At 45.1% G+C, this 22,519-nt stretch overlaps 1 protein-coding gene across 1 annotated transcript in view; it reads right to left on the bottom strand.

Annotated features, from left to right (window-relative positions):
- Positions 1-20,896, bottom strand: part of LOC109882687 (membrane-associated guanylate kinase, WW and PDZ domain-containing protein 2-like) — a 296,510-nt gene extending 275,614 nt beyond the window's left edge. Inside the window, exon 1 of the mRNA XM_031798160.1 lies at positions 20,415-20,896. Within this exon, the coding sequence (XP_031654020.1) occupies positions 20,415-20,712 (298 nt within the window). The 5' untranslated portion in view covers positions 20,713-20,896. The remainder of the gene's footprint in view (positions 1-20,414) is intronic.
- Between the last annotated feature and the right edge of the window lie 1,623 nt (positions 20,897-22,519).

The following is a 22,519-nucleotide window of genomic DNA, read 5'->3' as shown; positions in this document are numbered from 1 at the left end:
GAGAGAGGGAGGGAGAGGGAAGAGAGAGAGAGGGGGGAGCGAGAGAGGAAGGAGAGAGAAGAGGGAGAGAGAGAGGAGAGAGAGGAAGAGAGAGAGAGAGAGAGAGAGAGGAGAGAGAGGAGAGAAGGAGAGAGAGAGAGAGGAGAGAGAGAGAGAGAGAGAGAGAGGGGAGAGATAGAGAGAGAGGGAGAGAGGGAAAAGTGGAAGAGAGAGAAAAATAAAGAGAGAAGAGGAAGCTTAGCAATGTGACCTTTTCCCACGGCTCATCAGAATAACGTGGATCCTTTCAAGTTAGAACAATGGAGGCCCATCACTCATGGTAATGTATGCAGGAGCCAGCCCGGCGTAGCAGCGTCAGGCTCAGGAGGCTGAGGACCCAGTGTTTCTCCTCTATTGGATCACATGCTGCTAATAGGGACTACACGCCCGTATTCATTAGGGCACACCGTAGCAAAACGGTTTGCAACGGAAAACACAAACTGAGCGTTTCTCATTGGAAAAGTGACGGTAGTCCCTCGTGCCAAATCTAGGCCACTATCATACACAGCGTTGAGAAGTCCAATAAAACAGAGCGCTACTTCACTTTGAGACACTACACTGACGAAACCATCACTACCAGGGCTATTGCTCAGGCCAAGGTGCTCTGCCAAGACTGGGAAATAAATACAGGGGCTCAAAGTGAGCGCAGCAACCTGGACTAGATATAGCCCCATAGAATGACGTAGAGCAAACCCAGATAAGATAAACATAGATAAGAATAGATAAAAACCTTGTGTACATTCAACAGCAGCCCCCTGAGAAAAGCACAGAGCTACACCGTTCACTAGCAACCAACACGACTGCAAAACCCTAAATTAATTTCAGCAAGCAGTGCTGTTCGAACAAAGACTCCTCAAACAAAGAGGAAGGGGAAATGATCATTTCCTCACTAAATAATGGAGTGTGGGTTTGTCATTAAGTACATGACTGCAGAGAGTGAGAAGTCATTTGCAGCAGTTCCATGTGTGTCTAATGCAGGGTCTGGGTGTGAATAGAGAGATAGCCGTCATTACAGTCCTGGCTGTGGAACGGACTCTCATCAACAGTACTGGCCTTTCTCTTCTGTTCAGAACGACCAGGGGAGGGAGGCATTCCATAGTTATGAGAGAACAGTGGGAACTCAGAGAAAGGGAGAGAGAGCGAAAGAGAGAAAGAAGGAGAGAAATTGGGAAAGAGAAAGAGAGAGGGTAAAGGGAAGAGAGAGATGTCGGAAAGAGAGTAAAGGTGGGTGGGAGGGTTATTAAAGAGAGCGAGAAAGAGAGTGAGGGAGGAGAGTAAACAGTGAATGGAGGTGGAGATGCAGGAGGGAGTGATTGGGCGATTTGAATTGTAAAAAGACAACAAGGCAATACTTAGTGGCCGTCCTTCTGAGAGATGTATGGAGACGGGAGAGAAAGGTCACACACTCCCTTAACCTCTGTCTAATTACTGCATACCTTCTGTTGAACAACACTGAGCCTGAGCACAGCACAACCACCTCTAAAAGGAATAAGAATAGACAACGTTATCACCTGCTGACTGTAACAGACATGAGCTATATGGCCTCTTCCTTATTGTCTTCCTCTTTCTCATCCTCTTCATCACAGTGTACGAGGCTGCAATGCACAGAGCACACACACACACACAACCCCTTATCTCTGGCCGCAAACGCTTGCTGTTCAATCTTTCCATCCACCAAGTTAAACTTTTATAATTCAATAGAAAGCCTGTCAGCTTTTCACAATGATCTTTTCAAAGGCCCAGTAGAGTGCAGATGGATTTTCATAATCTGAGAGAGCCAAGTCTGGCTTTTCAGTCTCAATGACTTTTTCAAGATCCAGTGCAACCTGTCAGATATTTTAAAGGTGTTTGATTTCTTTAATCTACTTTGTGTCTGACTTCAAGACATTAAATACCTTTATTTATAGCATAGAAACTGAATCAAATATAATCAAAGCTAGATGAATTTATGTTGGGTTTCCAAAGCAATCCATCTTTAGAAAATGTTTTGGCAAAGTCAAAGTCCAGTTCAGGGCTTTAGCCATCAGAGTATCCAGAATCTGAGTGAAAGGACAAAACAGCAGCATAACAGCAACAATCAGACATGGGCATTGGCAGAGACAACAGAAAGCATGCCTGGCATTCTGCAGCTGTACCAGGGTGCCACCTTTCCTTTGACTAATCACATGGGATGTTCAGCAGCTCACTGTGTTTGCTTTGACGACCACTATCCACAGAGAGAGATCTGACGCACAGGAGGACGCTGGGACGTGTGAGCCCAAGCCACAAACACATGCAAAGATTGTAAACAGCGCCAGAGACAAATGAGAATGCTGCCTCCAAGAGAGGTATTCAGCAAGACTCTTGGCGGCAGAGGAGAATAGAAGTTGGAATAACAACACATTTCTTTATTAGCATTTCAAACCGACAGTATTAAAGTCCTCAGGGTTCTATCCAAACAGACAGTATTAAAGTCCTCGGGGTTCTATCCAAACCGACAGTATTAAAGTCCTCAGGGTTCTATCCAGACCGACAGTATTAAAGTCCTCAGGGTTCTATCCAGACCGACAGTATTAAAGTCCTCGGGGTTCTATCCAGACCGACAGTATTAAAGTCCTCGGGGTTCTATCCAAACCGACAGTATTAAAGTCCTCAGGGTTCTATCCAAACAGACAGTATTAAAGTCCTCGGGGTTCTATCCAAACAGACAGTATTAAAGTCCTCAGGGTTCTATCCAAACCGACAGTATTAAAGTCCTCAGGGTTCTATCCAAACAGACAGTATTAAAGTCCTCGGGGTTCTATCCAAACAGACAGTATTAAAGTCCTCGGGGTTCTATCCAAACAGACAGTATTAAAGTCCTCAGGGTTCTATCCAAACAGACAGTATTAAAGTCCTCAGGGTTCTATCCAAACCGACAGTATTAAAGTCCTCAGGGTTCTATCCAAACAGACAGTATTAAAGTCCTCGGGGTTCTATCCAAACAGACAGTATTAAAGTCCTCGGGGTTCTATCCAAACAGACAGTATTAAAGTCCTCAGGGTTCTATCCAAACCGACAGTATTAAAGTCCTCAGGGTTCTATCCAAACCGACAGTATTAAAGTTCTCAGGGTTCTATCCAAACAGACAGTATTAAAGTCCTCTGGGTTCTATCCAAACAGACAGTATTAAAGTCCTCAGGGTTCTATCCAAACAGACAGTATTAAAGTCCTCGGGGTTCTATCCAAACAGACAGTATTAGAGTCCTCAGGGTTCTATCCAAACAGACAGTATTAAAGCTCTCAGGGTTCTATCCAAACTGACAGTATTAAAGCTCTCAGGGTTCTATCCAAACTGACAGTATTAAAGTCATTAGGGTTCTATGCACACCAACAGTATTAAAGTCATTAGGGTTCTATCCAAACTGACAGTATTAAAGCTCTCAGGGTTCTATCCAAATGGAGGATGTTTCTGAGAGGTACCTGATATAGCAGCCGGTCAGTGGAAAGGGCCTAGGCCCCATCTCTCTCTCATCTCTCGATGGAGGATTAGGACTGGCCTGTGTCTCAGTCAGTGGAAAGGGCCTAGGCCCCATCTCTCTCTCATCTCTCGATGGAGGATTAGGACTGGCCTGTGTCTCAGTCAGTGGAAAGGGCCTAGGCCCCATCTCTCTCTCATCTCTCGATGGAGGATTAGGACTGGCCTGTGTCTCAGTCAGTGGAAAGGGCCTAGGCCCCATCTCTCTCTCATCTCTCGATGGAGGATTAGGACTGGCCTGTGTCTCAGTCAGTGGAAAGGGCCTAGGCCCCATCTCTCTCTCATCTCTCGATGGAGGATTAGGACTGGCCTGTGTCTCAGTCAGTGGAAAGGGCCTAGGCCCCATCTCTCTCTCATCTCTTGATGGAGGATTAGGACTGGCCTGTGTCTCAGTCAGTGGAAAGGGCCTAGGCCCCATCTCTCTCTCATCTCTTGATGGAGGATTAGGACTGGCCTGTGTCTCAGTCAGTGGAAAGGGCCTAGGCCCCATCTCTCTCTCATCTCTCGATGGAGGATTAGGACTGGCCTGTGTCTCAGTCAGTGGAAAGGGCCTAGGCCCCATCTCTCTCTCATCTCTTGATGGAGGATTAGGACTGGCCTGTGTCTCAGTCAGTGGAAAGGGCCTAGGCCCCATCTCTCTCTCATCTCTTGATGGAGGATTAGGACTGGCCTGTGTCTCAGTCAGTGGAAAGGGCCTAGGGCCCATCTCTCTCATCTCTTGATGGAGGATTAGGACTGGCCTGTGTCTCAGTCAGTGGAAAGGGCCTAGGGCCCATCTCTCTCATCTCTTGATGGAGGATTAGGACTGGCCTGTGTCTCAGTCAGTGGAAAGGGCCTAGGGCCCATCTCTCTCATCTCTTGATGGAGGATTAGGACTGGCCTGTGTCTCAGTCAGTGGAAAGAGCCTAGGACCCATCTCTCTCTCATCTCTCGATGGAGGATTAGGACTGGCCTGTGTCTCAGTCAGTGCCACTGGCTTTATTTAAGGAGCTCTCTCTCCCACTGACTCTTAGAAAGCATGAATAATATCTGTGTCTATGGGTCCAGGATGGCAGTCAGTCAGTCCCCTCTCCTCCCTGTCCACCTTCCCCTCTAGACTGATTTAAGATGCCGTTCCCTGCTGCCTCTTCTCAGAAAATAGGATGAAATATGAAAAGGGGATAAAGAGAGAGGGAGAGAGAGGGAGAGAGACAGTGAGAGAGAGAGAGAGAGAGAGAGAGAGAGAGAGAGAGAGAGAGAGAGAGGGAGAGAGACAGTGAGAGAGAGAGAGAGGGAGAGAGACAGTGAGAGAGAGAGGGAGAGAGACAGTGAGAGAGAGAGAGGGAGAGAGAGGGAGAGAGACAGTGAGAGAGAGAGAGAGAGGGAGAGAGACAGTGAGAGAGAGAGAGAGAGACAGTGAGAGAGAGAGAGAGGGAGAGAGACAGTGAGAGAGAGAGAGAGAGAGAGAGAGAGAGAGAGAGAGAGAGACAGTGATAGAGAGAGGGAGAGAGACAGTGGGAGAGAGAGGGAGGGAGAGAGAGTGGGAGAGAGAGGGAGGGAGAGAGACAGAGAGAGAGAGGGAGGCAGAGAGACAGTGAGAGAGAGGGAGGCAGAGAGAGAGAGAGAGAGAGAGAGAGAGAGAGAGAGAGAGAGAGGACAGTGAGAGAGAGAGGGAGGGAGAGAGAGACAGTGAGAGAGAGGGAGAGAGACAGTGAGAGAGAGAGTGAGAGAGACAGTGAGAGAGAGAGGGAGGGAGAGAGACAGTGAGACAGGGAGGGAGAGAGACAGTGAGAGAGACAGTGAGAGAGACACACGGTTCCTCACTCTCTTGATGTTTCTCATCTCTCTCTCACTCTCTGAAACACACACACACACGCACACACACACACACACACACACACACACACACACACACACACACACAGAGGTGAAGGTAAGCTTCTGCTGTAGCAGCCAGTGGCCAGTCCATCCTCATTCTCAGATACACAGCAGCTCCCCAGCCTCCTTGAATATAGTGGGGCTTCAACAGTTCACTTCAATATTGATTGTTCCCTTTCCCAGTGATTCAGCATGAACCGGTGCAGGCTGTGGGGTTTGCAGAATATTCTCTACAGTCTCTTTCTCTCTGTTTTATAAGTAAGCTTCTCTGTCTCTCAACCCTCAATGATTTTCTCCAAGATTCCAAAGGTCTGTGTTTTCTGCATGCACGTTTTGTCATTGCATTTTACACTATACTGTATAAATGTTCGGTTGCCAACCATTCCGAGCATCTGCAGATGGTTAAAATCCTCTGCGTCTTTGTGATCCATGATTCCTCGACAGCGCTGGGTTGTACGCAAACTACTCTCCTACTCTATAATCAACACGGCACATTGACAGAGTGCCAACACTGTTCCTGTAGGCAAATTTGATTGGCATCGATAGCGAGACAGCGATTTGCCAGCCCCCAGAGAAACCATGCATTTACTGCAGGCAAATCCCCGCCTCGGCCCGACACTTTGATTTGTGTAGAAAAGATGAGAATCTCCTTATCCATGGGAGGGAAGGAGGGAGGGAGCCTTCATCATCACTAGATGACAAACATCACACAGGGACATATTTACGGCTAAGCTACTGTTAGTGTGCTGCCTCACATTTCCATACTCGACCAGACTCTGGATCAACATCAGCGCATGAAGAACACAACATATTGGGGCTTTCAATGCATAGCGGGTATAAGTAGATGTGTTTAGGATTTCTGAAGAGGTATGCTTTACATTTCAAAGGCTTCTGCTTTTATGGCTGCACATATGAAAAACAGCCCTTATGAAATATTGCTCCCAATACTTGAAACCAACTGGTCCAGTCTAGGCCTGTTCAAGTTCTGCTTAAAAAGGAAGTTTAGATTCAGTACAACGTACCCCTACACTCTTAGAAAAAAGGTGCTATCTAGAACCAAAAAGGGTTCTTCAGCTGTCCCCATAGGAGAACCGTTTGAAGATCCTGGAACCAAAAAGGGTTCTACCTGGAACCAAAAAGGGTTCTCCTATGTGGACAGCCGCAGAACCCTTTTGGAACCCTTTTTTTACCATTAAAAACCAGCCTAGCTACAGGAAACACTGCTAGATCCAGTCTGGTGGTTCTGAAATATCTTTATGGTGGAGGCCATGTCCTTGATCAAGGATACCTTCACAGCCCTGCAGTCAGATGCTCAGCAGGAGGAATTGATACTGCCAGGCACACCCACACACCAGTCAGCCAGACCTTCACACTCACTGGAGAGAAACTACTGCAGCTCATCCACTGGCTGGTATGCCTGGCTGGTATGCCTGGCAGAAATATGGACGCAAAGAAAGTTCAAGGAGAGGGGCTACAAGAATGATCAGATTAATATTGCCATTGAGAAAATTCAAAACAAAACGAGACATGACCTTTTTCAAGGTCAGTCTCGCAAAAAGACGCATTCTTGCGTTTTAACTACCCGCTATTCAAAGTGCTCTGAACAAATTAAGGGAATTGTTCACAAACATTGGCACATCCTAAAATCCGATGATAGTCTCGGTAATGTTTTTCGGACCTTCCCTTGGTCGTATTCTCGCGGGGCAGAAATCTCAGAGACCAATTGGTAAACTCTGATTTACCACCCCAAGATATTCCTGAACAACGTCTATTTGCGCCCCTACTGGATGGAAATTACAAATGTAATGGCTGTGCTCAATGCAATGGCACTTATAAATGTAGATCCTTCAAACACCCACAAACAGGGAAATCGATCCCAATAAAAGGTGTTATTACGTGCTCCAATAAGGCAGTTATTTATCTTATAACTTGTCCTTGTGGTAAAAAATCATGTAGGTAAAACAAAGCGCGAATTAAAAGTACGTATCTCAGAGCATCGTAGCACCATTAGGTGTAAAAACTTTACTTATCCAGTTGCGGCCCACTTCTTGGAGGCAGGCCACTCGATTTCGTCTCTGCGTTATATTGGCATCGAACATGTCACCCTCCCTAGGAGAGGGGGTGACCTTGATAATTTATTGTTAAAACGAGAGGCTGCCTGGCTCTTTAGTTTAAATACCCTTGCGCCCTTCGGTCCCAACGTAGACTTTGATCTGAAGCCATTCTTGTGATTATTGTGACTTTGCCATTGTAATTGTGTGTAAACTTGTATAGTCAAATTAATCTATGATCGTATGCTATCCATTTGTTTGTATGCTGTTCTTTGTATGACATTTTAATATTTGATTATTAACCAATGATATTAGGCCACTCCTGGCCATGATTACAGACACCTGTGTCTTTTGACACTATAAACGAGTCATCCCGCAGTGTTTGTGATTATACCCTGATGAAGACAGCTTGCCTGTCGAAACGTTGGTATTACATTTTTGCATCTGAGCTCCAAGAGTGTGCGGCTTTCTTTTATTTTCATGCCTGGCTGGTAGTGTTGAGCGATTAGTGCTTTTTGAGATCAATTCGGCTTTGGTAAGATGTTTTTTTTTTTTTACGCGACTTTCGATCTCGGTTTCGTAAAAAAAAAATGTTTTTACATTGAATGCACTATGCATTATGTGGGTTGAAGGCTGTAACAACCCTAAATAAAACAAGTCCCATGATGGTAGTGACTGCCCATTACTGCTTATCACTTTAACCATCATTTATTCACATTACTTTGCATTAATAAAATACATATATGATGACTTTATTATTTCACCATGTCATCGTTATAGAGCTGTTGCCTCTGCTGCTGACAAAATCACTATTTTAGTAGTTCTTCAAAGTAAATAAGGCATAATTTTATGACTACTGAATGCCAACTATCAATCACTTAGATCATGTATTTTCAGGCTCCCAAAGCAACTGCTTTCTATCCGTCTCAATCGCAAGTTCTCTCTCTAAGTCTCCGTGTCTGCTCCGCACAGGCGGGCTCGCAATGGAGTCTGGTCATTGTAGTTAACGACCACGTTTTCTGAGCTAAACTACGCAGAATATTGGCCTGTTGGAAACTACAACTCCCTACTACATCACACAGTTCAGGCTTCATCTGAGTTATCTCCACAGAAACTGCACATTGAGATCACAGAAAAAAAGCCAATGAAATGGAATTCAAATAATTGAACCGAAGTCGGTCAATAAGTAGTTTAAAAAACAAAAACCATAATGTTAGTTTATCGCTCAGCACTACTGTCTGGGTCAGCTATGGTTCTACACTTCAGAGACTTCTGATTGGATAATGTGTACAAAATATTATGAACACCTGCTCAGGTTAAAGAAGGATTTTTAAGCCTTGAGACAATTGAGACATGGATTGTGTATGTGTGCCATTCAGAGGGTGAATGGGAAAAACAAAATATTTAAATGTCTTTGAACGGGGTATGGTAGTAGGTGCCGGGTGCACTGGCATGAGTGTGTCAGAAACTGCAAAGCTGCTGGATTTGTCACGCTCAACAGTTTCCCATTTGTATCAAGAATGGTCCACCACCCAAAAGGACATCCAGCCAACTTGATACAACTATGGGAAACATTGGAGTCAACATGGGCCAGAATCCCTGTGGAATGCTTTCGACACTCTTAGAGTCCATGCCCTGATGAACTGAGGGAAAAAAGGGATTCAACTCAATAATAGGAAAGTTTTCATAATGTTTTGTACAATCAGTGTATGTCAATTATACTCTGTCTTTCAAACATCATCAGAGTCTGATCCCACATTCACTACTTAGAGATAGTCTTAAAATATCCACTTCAACTGTGAAACAGAGATGGCTTGTGGTTTCAGTTTTATTTTACCTTTATTTTACTAGGCAAGTCAGTTAAGAACAAATTCTTATTTTCAATGACGGCCTAGAAACAGTGGGTTAACTGCCTTGTTCAGGGGCAGAACGACAGATTTTGTATCTTGTCAGCTCGGGGATTTGAACTTGCAACCTTTTGGTTACTAGTCCAATGCTCTAACCACTAGGCTACCCTGCCACAGTTTGGATATAAGTGGCTTGCTCTGAATGTAGTATAAATGTTTGTCCGGATGTGCTTGTGAGCGCTCATATCTGATAAGGGTTATTGCCCAAAGTGTGTCCATTTGATTTGATTTGATTGATTAGGATCCCCTATTAGCCGACGCCACTGGGGACAGCAGGTCTTACTGGGGTCTGACACGTAACCAAAAAGACATACAGACTAAAACTTTACAATTTACATATGTTTAAAAACATGAACATGTAGCGTGTGTGTGTGTGTGTGTGCGTGTGTGCGTGTGTGTGTGTGTGTGTGTGTGTGTGTGTGTGTGTGTGTGTGTGTGTGTGTGTGTGTGTGTGTGTGTGTGTGTGTGTGTGTGCACGCGCATCATTGTAATCATGAATGAGTAGATGGTATTTGAGTGTGATGTTCTATGCCATTAACAATCCAATATATCCAAATAGCCACAATGTATATCTTGAGATTGTAATACCAGGGATTAATGTGAGCATATGCAGCATATGTTGGACCCTCTGGAAAACATACTTCCTGAATATAATACATCATGCCATTTCAATAATTCACTTATAGGTCTATGTGTATCTAAACCTACGCATCTGACAGAAGCCCAGAGATTCCATATAAATAACTTCAGCTCAAATCCAATAAGCTATAGGCGAACCAGGGATGACCCTAATATAATATATCACAAGTATGGACAAGTCATTTCATGATAGCACTGGTAACAACGCATTCTGGTTTGTTCTCTGTGGAGCTGTAAAAGTCAATTTCCTTTAGCATCTGAGTGGATTCAAAATCAACTGAAAAACATCTCATAGAGACACTTCACAGGGGGTGGTTATGTCAAATAGAGTATGATAATGACATCCGGTGTCCCTGCTTAGCTTCCTTGGTAACGGACGGTGGTCAGCCACTATGTGTGGAGAACAGATATTGCATCTGGCTTGCAGAAGTATCTGTGTCAAATATCTAGTACCGGTAAATAGTGTAGCTACAGATGCAGAGAGAAAGAAAATAGAGAAATAATAGTAAAGTTATTTATCATCTAGGTCTGTCTGGATGAAGTACATGCTTAGGTTAGGTTATATGTTATGTCTCTTGGCAGTCAGAGATACTTTCAAACTGCTACTAACTGCAGTGTCTTGCAGAGTAACAGGGAAGTATTTTGCTCTTTTACTACAGACTACTTCACTATAGTTTCCAAAACTGTGGCACAGATGACATGATAATACTGTCTTTTAACGCAGACATCTCACACCTGATTTCTACCATCTCTGGTGAAACATCTAACACAGACTCAACTCTTGTATTCACAAGATACACAACAGAAAAAGTCCCCACAATATCACGGACACCAGTCCCCGGTGCAGAGGACGCACAGTGGCGCTCCTCCATAGACAGTTCACGGAACCCCCTCGAGTGGAGGTTGACGGAGAGAGTTGGCCAGCTCGATAGGATGAATAAGACAGACAGGTCTGCTGTGCTGTGTGAGTGTCTGGTCTGATGTATCACTACCTAGCTGTCCCCAGAGGTCAGGCTGGGAGTAAGACAGTGTAAAAACAGCACACAGTAGCAGGATGTCTCCACCTTTATCCAGCCTCGCTGCTTCACAGGTACGCTGACAACCTGAGGGGATGGTGAGTGAGCACACACAGGGCACGTTAGGACGCATGACTGAAGAGAAACAGCAGCAGAATAGTCCCAGAGGCAGGTAGTGTGTGTGTGTGTGTGTGTGTGTGTGTGTGTGTGTGTGTGTGTGTGTGTGTGTGTGTGTTACACACTCTCAGAGGTGAACTGACATAGTGATGATGAATTGGTCTGGTTCCAAAGTGACCGAGCGGACATGATGCTAGGGTAGTGTTAGGTCCATCTCCACCCTCCACTTGAGACTAGAGACCAGTCCAGTCTACTCTCACAGACATCCATCATTCAGTAACAGCACCACTGGCCAACAGACCTCACTACACCAACTAACTCACTCTCTCTTACAGCCACACTGGCCTACTTACATACTGTATAAATAACAACCAATATCACCCTTTACTTTATAAATAGACTGAAGCTTGCCAAGTCAGATATGCATAAAGCCTCAAGATCCAAAATAACTAACATGCACATATCCAAAGTTATTATACAAGTAAGTCTGACCAACTGTGCAACATATCTGGGTGCTTAACAGACAGGCTGAGCTGCAACACAATTCAACGTCCAGGAGCTCCGACAGAATGTGTATTCCTGTCTGTGGATGTTGTTACTAGTCGGGGGGAAAAAATGTGCTCCCTGTGTGGGGCACGCGTGCTGGAGCGGTTGTTGGTGAGTCAGGTCCTCCTCCCTACCCTCCTCTCTCCTTCAGATAACATGCTCTTGACAGGTCAGAGCGCTCGAGGAGAAAAAGACGGAGGGGTTTTAAAATGAAGCAAAGTTTATAGATGCCTTCTCCTTACCCGGAGGGTAGTCATGGACATGGTTGCTTGTTGCTGTGTAGAGTAACAACGCTCCAGGAATCCACAGAGTCTAGAGCCCATGCCACTCAGACTTAATTCATTTTTCTAGCCAGGGTGCCTAGTGGGTCGTGGACAAGGACAACCAACTCCTCGAGCTGACCTGGAAATGTCTCCTCGTACCTGCCCCAAACACCTCTCTGGGAGGCCAAGTCTGCATCTTGGGCACTCAGCCAGTCTCTCACTAATCTCAGAACCAAATCTCATGTTCACGCTGGCCTGGCCAGCTACTCAATGTTTCGGTTTCGTCTGTCACGAGAAACTAGTGTCTCACTATGGTGCCATACAGTCCCACTTCCATACCCACTCACTGACTAAGACTGGCTGAGAAGCAGAGCCTGGCTGTGAGGGAAAGCAGACTGGTTTGCTGAACCACAGCTTAGCCTCTGGAAAACAGAGCAGGAGTTGATGGGTTTAGTGACAAACATACAATCACCTTTACGTAAGAGTACACCGCTAGTGTCAGTCCACTGACTGAGGCTATACCAGAATACAGAGCTGGTTCTGCTGCCTGCCAGTCATATCTCTTCTGTGTCCTTCTCATTGTGAAGATTCATTAGACCGCAGTTGTCTGAGTCTATCCATTCAATTTCAGGGTGTAACTGTCCTATGTTGGGTCATATCTTGGGTAATGTCCCAATCAGCTGTAGTTGAGATATTCTAATTACATCCTGACCACAGAGTTGATTGCTGCTGGCAAACTCATCTAATCCTCTCCTAGAGGACCAATGAAGACCTCAGATTCTCAAATTTAGTTGCAGTGTGCGTGTGTGCGAGTGGACTGCAACAGGAACAGGAACACTGATTAATTACACAGGAATTACACAGGTCATGAAAAAATGTACAGGAAATTGTGGGACCCATTTTCAATGTTTATTAAAAGAAAAATGATACTCATTGGCATTGGCTCATTTTCTGTGAAGAAAATGTAAAACCCCCTACACATTTATATTACATATGTGGTGTTCGTGTCCACTGGACCCGAGGGTAATAGAAGTGTGGAAAAGTGTGTGTGTAGGTGAAAACAAGTAAAAATGATTCAAAAAGGTTTGCTGTGTGCCTTCACTCTGTCTTCCTCCTCCCTGGGCCTGCTGTTTCAACACAGCACCAATAACCTGTCTGTCTCCTTGCTTGTCTGCCTGTCTGTCTGCCGCTTTTCTCGCACTCTTTACCCTTTGTAGTGTGTGAAACCCCACAATGTCTTGCGGGAACCTGCACAATGTTATTACAATACATTATTTTGATACATTGTTAAACAAAATCATCCCCCCCCCACACTCTACCCCAGCCAGGTGCAAATTGGGGGAGGGACACAAAAAATAAATAGCTTTGCAGGTGTGGCTCTTTACCACAATCAATCAGAATGGCAAAAATAATCTCTGCTCAGAGGAACTTAGAAATCATTTTTTTTTGCAGAGAGAGAAGTTAGTGTGGAAGGAGCGTCTTCCACTATGAAAGATGGAGAATTTTCAGAATATGAGGATCATGTCTCTGTCAATTCGGAGTCTGACATTGAGTTGGAAGAAGAGGATGAGATTGACCCTCAGCCAGCCCCAAGATCAGCCCGTCAGCAGCCAGCCCCAGGACCAGCCCGTCAGCAGCCAGCCCCAGGACCAGCCCGTCAGCAGCCAGCCCCAGGACCAGCCCGTCAGCAGCCGGCCCCAGGACCAGCCCGTCAGCAGCCAGCCCCAGGACCAGCCCGTCATCAGCCAGCCCCAGGACCAGCCCGTCAGCAGCCAGCCCCAGGACCAGCCCGTCAGCAGCCAGCCCCAGGACCAGCCCGTCAGCAGCCGGCCCCAGGACCAGCCCGTCAGCAGCCAGCCCCAGGACCAGCCCGTCAGCAGCCAGCCCTAGGACCAGCCCGTCAGCAGCCAGCCCCAAGATCAGCCCGTCAGCAGCCAGCCCCAGGACCAGCCCGTCAGCAGCCAGCCCCAGGACCAGCCCGTCAGCAGCCAGCCCCAGGACCAGCCCGTCAGCAGCCAGCCCCAGGACCAGCCCGTCAGCAGCCAGCCCCAGGACCAGCCCGTCAGCAACCAGCCCCAGGACCAGCCCGTCAGCAGCCAGCCCCAGGACCAGCCCGTCAGCAACCAGCTCATCTGTAGCCTGCAGGAGGAGAAATATGGATGTCAAAAAATGGTGAAATTGAATGGTCTTCTTGCCCAAGGATTGAGCCACCCCTCATGGCTGCCAATGTGATGCGGATGCAACCAGGGCCGACGCGGATGGTGGTTACTCATGTTCAGGACATAAAGTCTTCTTTTCAACTGTTCATCCCAGACACCATCCAGAAAATCATTCTAGACTGCACTAATTTGGAGGGAAGGCGTGTTTTTAGGGAGAGATGGAAGGAGATGGACTAAAAACTCATTTACATGCATACTTTGAGGTTCTTATCCTTGCTGGTGTTTTCAGATCCAATGGGGAATCCACAGAATCCCTGTGGGATGCAGAAACTGGCAGAGAACTTTTCTTTGCAACAACGTCTCTGGAAAACTTCCACATTATTTCCTGTATTATCTGCTTTGATAACCGAGACACCAGACCAGCTCGGCGGCAGAGAGACACCAGACCAGCTCGGCGGCAGAGAGACACCAGACCAGCTCGGCGGCAGAGAGACACCAGACCAGCCCGGCGGCAGAGAGACCAGCTCGGCGGCTGAGAGACACCAGACCAGCTCGGCGGCAGAGAGACACCAGACCAGCTCGGCGGCAGAGAGACACCAGACCAGCTCGGCGGCAGAGAGACACCAGACCAGCTCGGCGGCAGAGAGACACCAGACCAGCTCGGCGGCAGAGAGACACCAGACCAGCTCGGCGGCAGAGAGACACCAGACCAGCTCGGCGGCAGAGAGACACCAGACCAGCTCGGTGGCAGAGAGACACCAGACCAGCTCGGCGGCAGAGAGACACCAGACCAGCTCGGTGGCAGAGAGACACCAGACCAGCTCGGCGGCAGAGAGACACCAGACCAGCTCGGTGGCAGAGAGACACCAGACCAGCTCGGCGGCAGAGAGACACCAGACCAGCTCGGCGGCAGAGAGACACCAGACCAGCTCGGTGGCAGAGAGACACCAGACCAGCTCGGCGGCAGAGAGACACCAGACCAGCTCGACGGCAGAGAGACACCAGACCAGCTCGGCGGCAGAGAGACACCAGACCAGCTCGGCGGCAGAGAGACAAGCTAGATGCAATCAGGTCAGTGTGGGACAAGTGAGTGGACTGCCTTCCCCTGTGAAGCCAGATGGAGGAGCCCCTGAGAAGAACCAAGGGATTCAGGTTGTCCTGGATGTGACACAATCTCACACAAACTGGGACAGAAGCTCCTCAAGAGGAAGCTGACGATGGTTGGAACAGTATGAAAAAACAAGCAAGAGCTCCCAACTCAGCTGTTGAATACACGGAACAGGCCTATCAATTCCTCTAGGTTCGTGTTCACGGCCGACACGTTCCTAGTGTGCTACGTACCAAAGAAAGGCAAAAGTGTGGTACTCATGAGTACGCTGCATAGGAATGGGAGAATCTGTGGCCAGGAACATAAAAAACAAGAAATCATAATGGATTACAATGCCACAAAAGCAATGCTGGACAATTTAGACAAGCTGGTGACTGGCTACAGCTGTAAAAGAAGAACCCTACGCTGGACACTTGTGATATTCTTCAACATCTTGGACATCTCGGCGTACAACGCGTTAGTCATCTGGATGGCGTTGAACCCAGATTGGAATAGAAGGGAAGCCCCAGAGGAGACGGCTCTTACTCGAGGAGCTGTGCAAGGCATTGGTAAGACCTCAAATCCAGAGGAAGAAACATATCCCAAAGACCCCAGCTTCTGCAGCCATCGTGAGGAGGATTCAGGAGGAGGATGCTGGTGCCCCATCCGCCCGACCCACAGAACCAACAACTCTAATACCGGAAGTAAGTGTGTGTGTGTGTGTGTGTGTCTGACTCTCCTACCTTGGCCTGTTGTAACTATACTACCATTCAAAAGTTTGGGGTCACTTAGAAATGTCCTTGGTTTTGGAAGAAAATATCATTTTTTATCCATTAAAATAACATCAAATACAAATCAGCCTCTGGTACCCCTATGTGGATATTCCATACAAAAAATCTGCCTTTCCAGCTACAAAAGTCATTTACAACATTAACAATGTGTACACTGTATTTCTGATCAATTTGATGTTATTTTAATGGGCAAAAATATTTGCTTTTCTTTCAAAAACAAGGACATTTCTAAGCGACCCCAAACTTTTGAACGGTAGTATATGCATGTGAGAGTGTGAGTGAGGTGTTAGTAAAATTCCTGAATGAAGTGTTTTCATCATTCTAGATTGCAGCCGGTAGCAACAAGAAGAAGCGCTGTGATGTGTGTGTGGACCCAAGAAGGACAGGAAGACACAGTTCACATGCATCAAGTGCAATAAATACATTTGTAACACACACACACACACACACAGTAAAACTCTGTCCCTCATGTGGTTTGTAGATCTTCCTTACATTGTTGTTCAATGGGGCTGATTTACCATTTCCATAAAATACTGTATGTACAATTTGTCCTTCCAATTTGTTCAGTTCAAAGCAATAAACATCAATAGTGATGAAAACCTTCATCTCTATATATATATATATATATATATATAAATAAATAACCCATGTCTTGATTATAATAGATCTTTATTTGATTACAAAAATCACTTTTATTTTATTTTATGAAAAGCGTTATTATTGATAAATGTGATCTAGCAGAGGTAAATGGCAAATATTAACCATGTATGCTGTGTATATTGCTTGTAAATTATATACGTACATTTTTACATAAATTGTTATGGCTGTATTGTTTTAAAAACCCAATAATGTGGTGGGTCCATCAGACCCGCGAACATTGGGTGAATAACAAAAACACCACACAAGGGTTAAAGCGCAATGGAAATTGAGTGCTCCAGCACGGCTAATCACATAACCTGTGCACATCACTACTGCAAAACAGAGATGCAGGGCTGTAAACCCATTAAAATAGGATGTAGAACTATTTAATGGCATCAAATACCACAATGAAGGAGAAGGAAGGAATGTGTAAAGCAATAGTCTGAGGGGGAGGATGTGTTCCAGTTATGACCTTATTGAAGCATCACACTGTTCAACACGAGATCTATTATTTACAACACCCTGATCAACCATTGGAGATTAACCAAGCGTGTAAACTAGTCAGCGATACTGCCCTTCAACTGGAAGGTAGAAGAAGAGGGAGAGTGACACTTTGGCTTCCTTGAGTTATCTAGGACAGGCAAGCCATTGGTTTTTTTTGTGATAAAATAGGACTAGGAGAAATGTATCTTTGCTTATAGCACTGTCATGGCTGAGAATGATGAGCACTTTGGCTAAGTTCAGTGGTGTCCCCAGCTCTCTTGATAAGAGGACTGGCATGTGGCATCAAAATGTTCAAGGTCACTATCAGACTTGTGCCACTCTGCTGTATATATTACTGTGTAATCTATTCTGAATGGGCAAGACAGTAGCAGTCGGGATAAACTGTCTACCCTGCCAATCTGCATGGGGAATCTCCATATCATGTCATATCAGACCTGACACCCACCGTCTCTCTGGCATACCAAAGCTCTTTGGCCTGGAAAGATACCAATAGCTTCTAAATGGAACAGATTTGAGCCAGCTGATATCATCTTCACTGGAAGATACCAAGAGCTTCTAAATGGAACAGATTTGAGCCACCTGATATCATCTTCACTGGAAGATACCAATAGCTCCTAAATGGAACAGACTTGAGCCAGCTGATATCATCTTCACTGGAAGATACCAAGAGCTTCTAAATGGAACAGATTTGAGCCAGCTGATATCATCTTCACTGAAAGATACCAAGAGCTTCTAAATGGAACAGATTTGAGCCAGCTGATATCATCTTCACTGAAAGATACCAAGAGCTTCTAAATGGAACAGATTTGAGCCAGCTGGTATCATCTTCACTGAAACATGGCCTCTCTACAACATAATGTATAAAGAATGCCAAGAGATTACAAGGTACAATTCATCTAATAAAAAAACTATTGAATTAAACTTGTTAGTATGTGATCATTGAAAAAAAGAGCATAATACTGTCCAATCAAAGTATGTCCACGTCTGTAATTAAAAGATAAATACTTTGGCACAAGCAAAACCTGCTTGATAAACAACTATAGCGAGAGAGAGTTATTAAAGTGATCCAAACAAAGCCATGACAAAACTTCCACAGCTTGACCAATCCGATGGGGACGTGTCTAACAGAGGAAGTGTGAAAATTAGGTTCATACAGTATATCTTTCGTTTGAGAAAATCCCCTGGGTATGACGTGGGACGGCCTCCCAATCACACAAAGCACACAGCCAAAGACTTTGATCCAAAGCTCCTTACAGGGTTTTGCTTATTTATTAATTTTTTTACCCCAAAGAGGATTGACGACAGATCTCTCACCCAGCCTGAAATGCAAGACATCTCATGTTATTAACTCAGAGAAGATGAAAAAAATCTGTAGGGAAGGGCATAGGATCGTCACTGTGTACAATGCAAATATAGGTTTTCCTGCAAGTGTTGTATCTCTATAGGCTCTCTATCATAACTACTGTGTGTGTTTAAAGCCGCCCACAATCAGAACGTAGGCCTATATTCCGTAAAACCCCATAGTCTATGCAGTTGAAAGGTTCATAGCAGCATGTTATTTATATGGAGCTAAAGAAGACACTTTGAACCAACAGTGTCTTGCAGCTGAAACACTTTGTGATGCGTTGCTTTGAGTTTCTTTTGTTTCTTTTTTGACCCATGTATGTTCATTTCATTTGATCCCTTAGGTTCTCGGGTGGGGTGGGGTAGGGTGGGGTGGGGTGGGGTGGGGTGGGGTAGGGTAGGGTGGGGTGGGGTGGGGTAGGGTGGGGTGGGGTGGGGTGAGGTGGGGTGGGGTGGGGTAGGGTAGGGTAGGGTGGGGTGGGGTGGGGTGGGGTAGGGTAGGGTGGGGTAGGGTGGGGTGGGGTGGGGTGGGGTAGGGTGGGGTGGGGTGGGGTGGGGTGGGGTAGGGTGGGGTGGGGTGGGGTTGGGACGGGAGGTGAAACTTCATTTTGTATGTATGTATTCATGTGTGTATGTATTCATGTATGTATGTATTCATGTGTGTATGTATTCATGTATGTATGTATTCATGTATGTATGTATTCATGTATGTATGTATTCATGTATGCTGAAAATTACTATATCTAAAAAAAAAACATTTGATCACAAATAATGGTTCATAGCAGCCACCTTCACTTTTACTACAACGATAATGAGTCCAGTTCTCCCCACAAAGGAACTCCCATAGGCTATATTCTCCATGCATACTGAGAATGTATGTTTTCTATAAGAGTACCCAAGCCTAATCAAGCCTAATCAATTAATGTTACTGTTCAATAGCCTTATCTCCTGATATGGTTTACAAATAATACATGGACAAGTTGTCTACTATGGGCTACATATTGTAACTCCAAACTAACCATCTAGAGTTGAAGAATCTCACAACAATAAGGGATACATATTTCATGTCACTATGTTTCCAAACCGTGAAGCCTTCTGACTTCAGGCGCGAGCCTGCATGGGCACATGTGCATCTAATGTAACGCAATCAGCACGTGGAGCAATTACTCGCGGAATCCATAACTGAATACTGTATCCATAAAAATACAAATAAATCGCCCATGGCATGGGTGACTTATTTCTCCTGCAACCGTAGTCAAACTTGTGCACCTTTTCCCGCTAAATGAAAGAAATATGATAGTTATGTAGTATAATATATGTCCCTGAAAATAAATTATATAACATTTAAATGTGCCAACATCAGAACTCACATTACTAAATCATGAAACAAAATGCCACACCCACACGCCTGACAATAATATTCCAGAGTAACATTCCACCCTGTCTGACAGCCAGGCCAACGACATAAATCCCAAAACATGACTCAAGGCAGAACATTTACAAACCATTAAAAATATATAGCATATTTTACAAGATCATCGATAGCTGCCGACCGCCTCCGGGATATGCAAACTGAATCCGATTACACCTCCTCAAACATAACACACCCCCATTCCAGTCATGACAACAATTCTGCTACTTAGCAACATTAACTGTATAATAGAGAAATATAAACAACAATTCTGCTACTTAGCAACATTAACTGTATAATAGAGAAATATAAGGAGCTGCGCTACAAAATAACCATCATTTTAATGTAACTTTGTTGCATGTCCGCCCTTTGAACACAATAGATCAGGAAGCAACAAGAAAAGTTTGCGCTCCCTAGCCGCGTCTTCTTTCAACTTCGGACATTCGTTATTTCAATATTTTTTGGGGAACAATAGAAATACGTGTCAAAGCATTTTTAAACAACAGACAAAATAGTTCATAGCAGAGTCGTGCAGACAGTTCACTCACCTTGTTTGACACACTTAAGGCGGACAGGGTCTTTGCTGTGTCTGACCACTGCATGTACGTCCCTGATGGTTAGTCCGGCCACTGGCGTTTCATTGACCTCAAGGAGTAGTTCATCTTGGGACAGTCTGCCGCTCTGGCAGGCCACCTTGCCTTGCCTAACCTCCCCAAGATAAGGGAACTGTCCATTCTCCGCGCCTCCCTTCAACTCGAACCCAAGCTCCCCTTCCTTATTCCTGCAAAGGACACTCTCGTAGACTTTGTTGGTCCAGTGGTTTTTCTTCTTCAGGCTTTTGGACATGGCTGAATAGTGGCTATCCCTTGAGGGCACCCATGCAAGAAATTATCGGTCCTGTCCGCGGGCTTCCCTAGTTTTAGCTTCCCAGCTTGATGTTATGGTGAACAGTTTCAACAAAAGCCAGTGGTGGTATCCATGTCAGCACTGGATACACAGCAGCTGTCTCAGCCTGCGATGCTGAACTGAGCTCGCTATACACACAGTTGCAGCCAACTGACCCGGATGTGATGTCTGTAGGAGGAGAGAAGGCAAGGCTCCCGAATCCGAAGCTTCCCGCAGAAAGGAAAAATTGAAGGAGAGAAATTAACGGTATTTTCCACTGGCATAGCCACGCGCATTAGATCAGACTGACCTGGGAAGAAGCAGAAAGCAGCCGCCTCGCCACCAATCTCTCACAGACACATTTTCCGAGTTTTCATAGACATGGATACTTTGTTGCCGAAATTCCACATTTGTAGGATACATAGTTGCCTATAGTGAAAGTGGCATTTAAAAATAAAAATAAACGGATATCTTCTGTATGTCCATTGTTCTTGAGGTCGATTTTGAAACAATTTTAAGCTGCTACACTTACATATAGCCTACTTGTGTATTCACGATAATATCTACAACAAAAAAATCACTGTAGGCTATTCAGTTCCACAATATGTATTTATTTCATGGTAATTACATTGGTATACGTTTAACAAACAGTTGAACAGTTGATATTGTATGCTGTAACAACATTGACCTGCACTGTAATGACACTAACTTAGTTGTTACGTAAATACCTATTTATTTGCGCTTGAATAAAACAAAATGTAATTGCAAACACTTAGTGTGGCACAATGGTCCTCCTGTCAGACACTCCTACTGTATGTCAACTATCACATGGGACTAGTCCTCTAGTATGGCCATACATGTTTGAATGAGTGGAGGCCTTTTAGTTGATATTACAATTTAAAGGCTACACAGCCACCATACAGTACAAAGTTAGTTTCATACAATATTCAATACTGTTGTTGCATAATTTTCCCCAGGCTCCCCTCTGTTTATTTAGGTTTTGGTTTTTAGTCACTTCTTTACTTATTTGTTTCCCTCAGTTCAAAATGCATTATGGTCAGGCGACTCTTATGCAAACAGTCTCTGATTGCAGTCCAGGATACAAGTCCCTGTCACATAAACACACACAACCCTCACTTCACAGCACACCGTGGCCTGAATGTTACTGTATATGCTAGGGTTGATATCTGGCAAGACAGTTCTATACATACTGGATTCAGACATTAACATATGAATCTATGCACTGGAATCTGATGCACCAACACTGGAAATGTATCCTCATCATTTATGGTCTCTGTGATACTCTTTTTCTTGAATACAGTCGTGGCCAAAAGTTTTGAGAATGATACAAATATTAATTTTCACAAAGTTTGCTGCCTCAGTTTGTATGATGGCAATTTGCATAAACTCCAGAATGTTATGAAGAGTGATCAGATGAATTGCAATTAATTGCAAAGTCCCTCTTTGCCATGCAAATGAACTGAATCCCCCAAAAACATTTCCACTGCATTTCAGCCCTGCCACAAAAGGACCAGCTCACATCATGTCAGTGATTCTCTCGTTAACACAGGTGTGAGTGTTGACGAGAACAAGGCTGTAAATCACTCTGTCATTCTGATTGAGTTAGAATAACAGACTGGAAGCTTCAAAAGGAGGGTGGTGTTTGGAATCATTGTTCTTCCTCTGTCAGCCATGGTTACCTGCAAGGAAACACGTGGCATCATCATTGCTTTGCACAAAAAGGGCTTCACAGGCAAGGATATTGCTG

Source organism: Oncorhynchus kisutch, linkage group LG19, assembly GCF_002021735.2.
Source record: "Oncorhynchus kisutch isolate 150728-3 linkage group LG19, Okis_V2, whole genome shotgun sequence".
Taxonomy (NCBI): domain Eukaryota; kingdom Metazoa; phylum Chordata; class Actinopteri; order Salmoniformes; family Salmonidae; genus Oncorhynchus; species Oncorhynchus kisutch.
This window is presented reverse-complemented; position numbering and strand designations above follow the sequence as displayed.